Source organism: Stegastes partitus, unplaced genomic scaffold (assembly GCF_000690725.1).
Source record: "Stegastes partitus isolate 25-593 unplaced genomic scaffold, Stegastes_partitus-1.0.2 Scaffold995, whole genome shotgun sequence".
NCBI lineage: Eukaryota > Metazoa > Chordata > Actinopteri > Pomacentridae > Stegastes > Stegastes partitus.
In genome coordinates, this window is record NW_007578726.1 from 143,808 (window position 1) to 154,034 (window position 10,227).

The 10,227-nt window shown below is 39.6% G+C and overlaps 1 protein-coding gene across 1 annotated transcript in view; it reads right to left on the reverse strand.

Annotated features, from left to right (window-relative positions):
• Positions 1–10,227, reverse strand: part of LOC103366921 (pro-neuregulin-3, membrane-bound isoform-like) — a 234,189-nt gene that overhangs the window by 85,637 nt on the left and 138,325 nt on the right. The window contains exon 4 of the mRNA XM_008294788.1: positions 5,035–5,108. Within this exon, the coding sequence (XP_008293010.1) occupies positions 5,035–5,108 (74 nt within the window). The remainder of the gene's footprint in view (positions 1–5,034; positions 5,109–10,227) is intronic.

A 10,227-nucleotide genomic window follows, 5' to 3' on the forward strand; every position in this document is an offset into this window, starting at 1 on the left:
CACCTAAAGTCATTTCTGTGTGACTTATGGATCATTTATGTTAAAGTCAGAGCGACATCAAGCAGGTTTGTGTCGATCAGAAGGACTCCAGAGGAAGGATTCTAGTTTATAACATAAAGTCTGATACAAACAGAAATGAGGGTAAAATCTTTCTTCCCAGTCGTCTGTTCCTTTACTCGACTTTTCCGAGTCCCTTCCTGCAAAGTAATGACTCAGAAATTCCCAATTTATATGGAAATCCACCTGAGACACTCTCGCCAATTAACAGACGGCTAATTGGTGGATGAGTCAGGTGAGGAAACCAATCAGAGCTTCTGGTGAACTTCCTGTTTTTATTCCCGTCACCTCTGCAGCAGCTCAGCTTCTAGAAAACACAGAGAACGAACCCGAGCTGCAGCTTTAACCTGTAAAAACATCATGTTTGAGGAAACGCTGGCCTCGGGGGAGACGCATGCAAATGAGCCGAGCTCCTAACGAGCAGCGAGACGCCTCCTCTCAGCCTCTTCTGTTGTTTTGCAGCTTTTTCTTTCTCGCCATAAAGCTGCTGCTGAACGCTGCATCTGAATACACATTACATGCAGGAGTTTATTTCACAGCGTCGTAATTTCAGAGGACGTTTCCAGCAGAAGAGCAGTTTAGGAAGTTGTTTGTGACTCGACTTCCAGAGGACCGGTTCATTCATGACTCATTATCTCCACATAGCTGTGTGTCTAATGTGTGAGTGGAGCTGCAGGCTCACCTGTAGATTAAATACAGCTCCTGCATGTTGAGGGCATTGAAAAAGGCTTTAAGGTTTCTATCAACTGGAGTTAAGAACAGCTGAACTTTGATTACTGGGGTAAACCAGGGTAGATTAAAGTGTTTTTTACGGCTCGTTAAATAACACGAAAATCATTTTACAAGTCTAATAAAACATTATTATTATTATTATTATTATAATTAGTAGTAGTAGTATTTTACAAGAGTATAAATATATAGGTGTATCCTTAGAGTCATATGGAGGAGTAGACATAATAATAATTTATATATTTTTTTTAAACTGCCCCCAGGGAACAAATAAAGTTTTAAAAAAAATCATATTTAATATTATTTATTAATTCAAAACAAAACAAAACAAAAAAAACAATATGGAGTAGGACCTGTGGAGTAGTGAGAGCGACAAATTACAAAAATAAATCAATAAAAGAATAATAAAATAAAAGTGGAAATAAAAAGACGAATAAATAAAATAAAAAATAAGTCATGTGACAATATAAAGCAATTTTATTCAAAAATGAATCCATGAAAGAAAAGACCAATAAAAGTAGAAATATAAAGACAAATCATAAAAAAAGTAATAATATTTTTTGTAATTTAGTTTTTGTTTTTTATTTTATTTTTTCTTATTTTTTTCATTTTTATTTTTATATTTATTTTTAAATATGGAGTAAGACCCACCAATTCAAAATTAATTAAAAATAATCAAATAAACAAAAAAGAAAAATAAAAGTTCTGTAGTTACGTTGATGCTGCAGCCACAGTCAGAGCAACATCAACATTTCAAAATAAAATTCATCTTACGTGTAACTAATAAACTCATATCAGTCACAATGACTCGTTAAATAAGATTTGACATTTTACATTTATTTTTTATTTTTTAACAATTATTCTGGATTTAGTCTCTTAATAACAGAAGTATAGTGTTTTGTTACTGAACTGTTTTATAAGAAATAAAAGAAGATGAACATTGTAAACGGGTTCATCTAGTTTCTGTTTATTCAGTCTAATTATCTAAGTTACTGTGATATTCCTCTAACCTTATACTGATATGTTAGTTCTTTGCAAAACAACAATAATAAAACATCTAAAATAGTTTTTTTTTTAAATAAATAAATAAGTAAATTTCTGTTGCACTTAAAGTCAAAATATGAAAATAAAATGACCCTCATGCATAATTACCAAGTTTTTATTGACTAAAGTGACTCATGTGGGCAGATTTTGACCTTTTTAAGTTTTAATTTAGCTGCAATTTGAAGATTTCATGACTCTTGTGCATAAATGATTAAGAATCCACATTTTACATATGATTTAACATTTAGTTTTATAATAACAAAGTCGTGTTTCTTTTGGTTTACGTCCCATCTCGTTGTATGTGTTGTTTGTTTGTGTTTAAGGTGCATCTCACTGGTTTATTCTACCAGATTATTACATTATTATCTAATTACATTAAGTTACTGGAACGTTTCCTGTCGTGACTCTAATAAATCTCTCTGTGTTTCCTGTAAAGCGCTGCGAGCCGTGACGCCGTGCAGAACGCATCACGCTGCAACCCGCCGGCGACGCCTCCGACTCCAACTCCGGTTTGTTTTCACTCCGATCAACAGATGCAGCGACAACAAACGGCTTCCGTCTGACATTTGACAAATTGCCGGAGCGCCGAGGACGCTAGCAGTCGTCGGCGCTCGGGTCAGCAGGTTGGTGTACAAACAAAGCGACGGGTGTCACTTGGCTGAGCACCACAGTTGTTCCAACAAGGACAATTACCCTAATACTTGCTTGGAATTAAAAACCTCATTACAGAGACTTAATTAATGATCTGGAAAGTAAAGGATATTAACAAATAGCGAGCGATAACACTGTTGTTGCGTTTGCCACATCCAATCTGCGCCTCTCGTTTATGGACCATTCTCCTTCGCAATCAAGGAGAAAATTTCATATTCGTAATGGGAAATTTAAATTTGAATATTAGCGCGGCGGCGGAGGAGGAGGAGGGGGCTTTTGACATTGGACACCGAGTAAAAGTCGCTGTCCTTTTATTGCAAATGCTGCCATTACAGCGTGTTAGCAGAAGAGCCACAGATAAGCGCCGGTGCCTCCGACACATTAGCGGCCCGGAGACAAGGCTGCGCTTTTTAAAACGAGCTAAGAGCAGCGGGGAAATTAATACGGCTACGATAGCGAGCGCTTCGGACGACGGAAGTTTATTGCAGTTTGTGTTCTTCCCTGGGCTCTGTGACATTGAGACGACCATGTGTCGGGCAGATAAAGGAACGGCAGAAGTGACATTAGCAGCAGAGGAGGTTTGAGAGAGCAGCAGGGAAATGAAAAAGGCAACAGGAGGGGAAGTCATGAGACAGAAGGAGGAGCAGCTCAGACCGAAGCTCTGAGAATCCACAAGTTATCGTCACTTAAACATGAAAACACAACTTGACTGAGGATCAAATGTGCAAATGTTGCAGCATTTTGCAGGACGTTCTTCAGACCGGAGCTCTGAGAATCCACAAGTTATCGTCACTTAAACAAAAAAAGAAAACTTGATTTAAGATGATTTGGAAATGTCAGACTTTTGCAGGATATTTCTCGTCTGAAAATAAGAAATTCACACAAAAAGAAACAGCAAAGCAGCTCAGACCGAAGAAACAAGAATCCAGAAATGACTGATAAACATAAAACTTGACTTTAGATTATGTAGAAATATGAGATTTCTGCAGGACGTTCTTCAGACTGAAGCTCCGAGAATCTATAAATTATTCTCACTTAAACAAAAGAAAGAAAACTTGACAGAAGATTCTTTGGAAATATCAGATTTTCGCAGAACTTTTCAGGATATTTCTGGTCAGAAATGAAGAAATTCACACAAAAAGACAACACAGCAGCTCAGCCTGATGATCTGAACATTATCACGACTTAAACAAAACAACAAAACTCAAGATTCTTTTTTGTAATATCAGAGTTTTTTTTGCAGAATTTTGCAGGACGTCAATCAGATCGAATCATTGAGAATCCATGAATTATTTAAGCAAAAAAAGAAAAGAAAAGATAAACAGAAAAGTTGATTTAAGATTATTTGGAAATATCAGATTTCTGCAGGATTTTTTTCGTCTGAAATTAAGAAATTCACACAAAAAGACTGAAGAACTGGAATAAATAAATTATTGTGACTTAAACATTAGATTTCTTTGATTTGTTTAAAAAAAAAAAACATCAAATCCTGCAGCTTTTGCAGGATTTTCATTTCACTGGAATTCAGAGATTCACAAACAGGAGAAAGAAGCAGTTAGAATCCACGACTTCTTGTTGTTTAAACACTAAACAGAACTCGACTTTTTCAGGGTGTTTGTTGTCTGAAGATGATAAATTCACAGAAGAAGAGCAAAAAGAAGAAGGAGCAGCTCAGACCGAAGCCCTCAGATGCATAAATTATTGTTAAGAAACAAAAAACAAAACTTGACTGAAGATTCTTTGATTTTTTTTTGCAGATTTTTGCATTTTATTTCTTTTATTTCTTGTCTGAAAACAAGAAAGAAGAAAGAGCAGCTCCGACCGAAGCCCTTAAAACAAATAAATTCTTCTTATTAAACAAAACTGGACTAAAGATTCTTTGTAGATATCAGATTTCTGCAGGACTTTCCTTCGTCTCGAACTTAGAAATTCAATTGAATTTCTTAAGGAAAACCTATTTTCCCAGTTTGCAGCAGCCTTTATTTTTTTCTTGCGGCGTGCATCAAAGCGTGCGACGCGGCGGCCTTCGCTCTGAGACCTGCTGGTTTTCTAATCAGGCGCCGGCGCTCACCTGGGACGGAAGGTGAACGCAATTAGTGTAACTGGCTGCTCCGATCAGGACGCTGCGGCCGCATTACAACCCACTGATACGCCTTCGCTTTAACGTGCATCCACACACCGAGGAAGTTTAGCTTTAGAGCGCAAATAAAAGTTAACGTCCAGCAGGAAGAGCTGCTGCAGAGACGTATTCTACCTGCACAGAGGGAGTGTTTAGCTGTGGAGCTGCTCGTATCTCACACACAGAGCATTTATACCATCTGCTGCTATTATTATTATTATTGGAGGAGTTTGGAGCAAGAACAAGAACAAGAACCGTCAGTTCTGTACTTTTGGTTCATTAAAGCAGCGCAACATGCTTGAAAGTAAACGTTCATACGGCTGAACGTCATCAGAACGCTGCAGGAACGTTGTTTTACGTCTCTTTTTGTTCGTTTAAATTGGACTTTAAGGTGCGATGATGAACATAGAAGTGAATAAAAGGTGGAGCATTACTTGGATCGGAGAGGATGGAGTCCGTCTTGGGCAGAAACTGGTCGCAGCGGATTCCCTGGTAGCCTTCTCGACACCTGGTGGAGGAAGAGGAAGAAAGAATTAGTCTCACATTAAACGCCTCCTCGCGCTTCCAGACAAACCCAAAATGAACGGCGACAAAAGTGCAAAGTAGGAGCAGCTCAGGTGATCTTTGGAGGAATCTTCCTGAAGAAGACATCTCTATTTTATTTTATTTTAGCAGAAACGCAGCATCCGATCCCCGTTAAAGCAAACAACCTTCCCGTTCGTACGACTAAACGAGTCCGAGTTGCTTTCTTGGTCAGGAAGTCTTGACAGATGCCGAATCTGAGAACCGTTTAACCCCTTCAGGTGCTCCGAGTTTTCCTCGGACTTTTAAAGCAGCCTAAACTGTTGCGTTCTGATTGGCACGTTAGCGCGCCGATGATCATTAAGCAGCTAATGAATTCTGAAACGCGCTCGGCTGCCCTTCACAAAGTGTCCCAGGAAAAGGCGTTGCGAGGATGTGTTTTTAATTAATTCCAGCTCAATAAATATGTCCTTATCGACATACGGGAGTGTAACCGGGAGCTCGGCGGTGGTGTGAAGCCTAATTGGGCGCCGCGGCTGGATCGGACATCAATCTTCGCCTCTGGCCGTTTGTACCTTCGCTCGCCGCTTTGCTTTTTCCGGGTCCCTCCGGAGGAAAAATGCAAGTCTCATACGTGCAAATAAAGCAGGAGCCTCGGCAGCAGGAGTAGTTTGTGAGTCCTCTTTAAGTTTGACCTCAATCATTCGGCCACTTTCTCAAACTACTCCGTCTCGCCAGGTCTCAATCTTCCCGCCGTCCCCCGGTGGCTTTGTTTCTCAGACGCTCCTGGAATCAGTCTGAATGTGATCTGACAGGCTGACAGCAGAGCAGAATTACATATCCTAACGAAACCGAGGAACGTCCACGACCACACCGACAGAACGCCGCACAGAGCTCAGCCTCACAAAATAAAGAAATAAGAAAGATTTTGCTCCCTGCAGAGTGACAACGTTTTTTTTTCTCTTCTTCTATCTACAGCGAGTGATTTTCAATTACTATAAGAGCCACAGCAGGAGGAGAAAGACGCACTCCATCGCTTGGAGAGCGTCTTCGCTTCTGGAGGGAAAGGAGGCAGATGTGCTGAGACAGACGCTGAAAGTCTGGGTCTTAGAAAACTTAGACTGAAAACAAAGACGGAGCCATGAAGTCACCTGAAGGTTTTAAAGCTCAGTGTTCAGCCTTAATACGGTTCAAACAGGTTTGGTTTTTAAAAATTCACCCACTCGTGGGCAAATTAGCTTCAGAGACCAAAACAGTTCATGTATCAAACTGTAAACGTGTTTATTTCTGCGGTAAAGTCGGACATTTTAACATTGGAGTCTATGAGGACTGACTCGCTCTTCAAACCAGCCTCTAGTGGATGTTTGAAGAACTGCAGCTCGTTTTTCAGTGTTGGAAGTTTCTGTTTGACAAATATACGTAAACAGCACTGAATCGCTCTGATATGTTGGATAACCACAAGGTTTAAATTACAAGTATACTTAAAAATAAATGTAGACAAACAAACTCTTCATTTCAATATCAGATTTTTTGTTTTTTGTAGTTTGAAATACTTCAATTTTAAAAGTATGCATTGAGAAATATATATATACACACACACATATATATATACAATAATTGATTATTTATAAAAGTTTGATTATTTGCAGTTTACACTTAAATGAATAATTTTTTAAAAATGTGATTATACTCAATATTATCTGTAATTTATGAAAATGGGGAAAAATAATAGTAATATAATATTAATAATATTATTATTTAATATTTTCTATTAATATTTTCATTTTATATCAGTATATCTATCAATGTGTGTGTATATATATACATATAAAATTATTAGTACATATTATTCATGATATTGTTTTTACACAACTTTTATTAAATATTAAAATGCTATTTTAAAAAAATACACATGATCTCCTGTGAAATTATTACAAGAAAAATTTTCAAATTTTGGAAAATGAGGGTTTTTCTGAGATTTTATTTTCCATTATTTTTACAGCTGCTGAAATATTAAAATTCTTCAGCACATCTATTCTTTGTTGTGGGGCGCCACGAGGCCGGTAGCCAACTTAACATCCTGCAGACTAGCAGTAATGTTAATAAACAGAGCGGCAGGTTGCTGCTGACCATCATTTCTATACTATCACAAACAGTGATCGCCATGGTAACCCCGGTGTACTTTTATCAAATACTTGGTTCAGCAAACAGCTGAACGTTCCTCTTCCTGTCCGTGTTGAACAAAGGGCTTCGCGTTCATCACTTCTCTGACAGATGGTGACGATATCGAGCACGACGCCGAAGACACTGAAGAAACCTCCTCGTTCGTCTCGCTGCAGGTTCTCCTGCAGGTTTGTTGTTCTCAGCTTTGGCCGTCGCGTGAAGCCGGATTCGTGTTGTGTGGGAGCAGCAGAACACCAACGACTGGTCGCTTTGTTTCAGAGGCACGACCTGAACTCGTGTCTAAACTTCGGTAAAGGTCGGTTCAGACAGAAGCTTAGACGACTGAAGAGGATTAATGCAGAAGTTTCCCAAATCAGATCCGTAATTCAGGTCACTTTAAAAACACACATGGACTTTTTTTTCTGTGCTAAAGATGCGGATGGCGCCGTGACCCGAGCTGACCGAACCCTGACAGCAGACGAGCTCTGCAGTGCCGAACGCAGCGCAGGAAGATAATTAAAAGACGGGAGGCCGAGCACAGCGACGGAGTCCCGCTCATTAGGGGCAGCTGTGCAAAGAGAGGCAGCGGCGCAAAAACAAAACCACTCGGAGGCATCACAACACACACAAACAGCCACACTTGTTGTTTGGCCACGAGCGCCTCCACGCCGCCGTGACATCCTCCTCCACCGCGTCCCCTCCAGTTTTATGACGTTATCGTCCCGCTAACTGTTGGCTCGGCAGAGATCAAATGTTCCTCCACGAGGCTCAGAGGAGAGGATCTACGAACGGACCGATCGAAGGAGTTGTTTCTAATTAGCAGCGCGGTTGTTAATTAGAGAATGTGAGCAGCGTACGTAAGAATGGAAGCATCACAGAGGATAAATATAAACAGGACGCCTGCAGGAGGACGAGGACGAGTGGAAACCCGCTTAAGAATAAAGACGTTTACATGCATCAGGAAGGAAACATCTGAGCTGAGCAGGTTCCAGCTGATTCAGACGTGAACACAGAGGTGGAGATCATCTCTCTGTGCAGAACTTTAACCCTCAAGAACATTTAAACACTTAATTTATGCACAAACTCAGTTGGATTAGCAACAGAGACCAAAACTGTTGCTGCTCAGTCAAAAAAAAAACAAAAAAAATGTAGTCTTTTAGTTTATCAACTTTTTTTTCTAAATATGAGAAAATATCAATAAAATATTTTTTATATATAAAATCATTTTATTTAAAATTTTTATTAATTTTATAAAATAATTCCCCAGGTCTGGGATAAATAATTCTATTCACAATCACGTCTCATGTCTGTCGAAACATCAAACTGGGACAAAACTGATGACTTCACTTGATGCAGCTTCAGTTTGAATCCTGTTTTCACCATCTGACGCACTTTAGCTTAAAGTTTTTACATATTTATTAGGATTTAAATGTCCCATCGAGATTAAAAAATATCTTTTTATTGAGTTTCTGCACTTTTTACACTTTTGCAAAGAGATTTTTTTGCTTTGCACACATTTTAATCCTTCAGAATCTTGTCATCTTGCATTAGAATGACAATAAAGCTTCATATATTTATCTTTATATCAAGTCCAGATCTGTTGTTTCTACACACCTACACAGGAATGTTAACTCCAAAGCTGCTCAGTACCTCTGCAGGAGCACTTTTGGGATTTAAATGCTGCCATGTTTGACTTTCTGAATGTTTATTTAACTCTTTCCTCAGACCTCTTCACTGCTTTTCTAATAAACACTTGATTCTGCCTAAAAAAAGGACAAACTTGAGACCAGAACGAACACAAAAAGTGTCTCGGTGCTCGTGCTGAACGTCGGCGCCGCTCCTCGGTTCTGCACAGAGGTGATGTTTACGGGTTTTCTGTTCGGCCCACAGAGACCGAAAAGTGGCGAACGAAGACGGATTTCTGAAATGTTCTTCCCGGTAACCTCGTTGTCGCCGAGCTCTTCCCGCGGCGCCGCGAGACAGAAAACATACATCACTTTGGTCCTTCAGATACTAAAGATGTGATACAAATAAAATAATGAGGCGGTTTGTGGTGTCGGACATCAAAAGAAGCATCAGAGATCCAAATAACGGCTTCTGTCTCCTTGGCAGGGCGGCCATTTAGACCAATTTAACACAGTGCAGGCCCACAGTATCGCCAGCCTCAATGGTCTATTAAAGGAAAATATGCCACAGCGCATTGGTCAGACTGTGACAGGTTGGCTCAGTGATCTTCACATTGTGGACCATTCTGCCGGCATGAAATTCATTTGGCCGATACACTTCCAGTAAACTGCCCAACAAATAACAGCAAATAGCAGAAGGGAAGTGTTGTTCCTGTCACGGTCGCAGCCTCACCTGCACAACAATCTGCTCGCTGCAGGTTTCCGGAGGTGAAAACCACCAAGACGGCCGCGTGGACGTGAGACTAAAAGGTGATGGAGCAGCTCCGGCTTCATCTGAAAGCTCCGGGAATGTTTGAGATGTGAATGTTTGTACACGTCTGGCTAATTAGGCCTCTGAAGGGCGTTTTTTGCACATTTTTCTTCTCTGTGGGTTCATTTTTCACTGCAGTAAAAAGTCCTGCAGCTCTTTGGAAACAGAACAGGAGTGACTAGGAGTAGACAGAACTCAGAAATGTCTTCTGTGCAGCGCGACGCAGTTAGAACGCCAAAAATCAGGAAAAAAAGTTGAATTTCTTTGATTATTTATCTTGCAAAGATTGAAAAAGTGTGGAATCAACATGAACATATATATTTTTTTTAAACACCCACATTTGCGAACAATACTAGAAAAAAAATGGAACGGTGACTCTGCATACTATAGATAATTTATTAATTACATTTTTAATTAGTTCTCCCTGCTTGCTCCGAGTAAACCCAGCCTGCAGTTCAACAAAACGCTTCCTGAATTTTCATCACATGACCGTTGATCACAGCCGA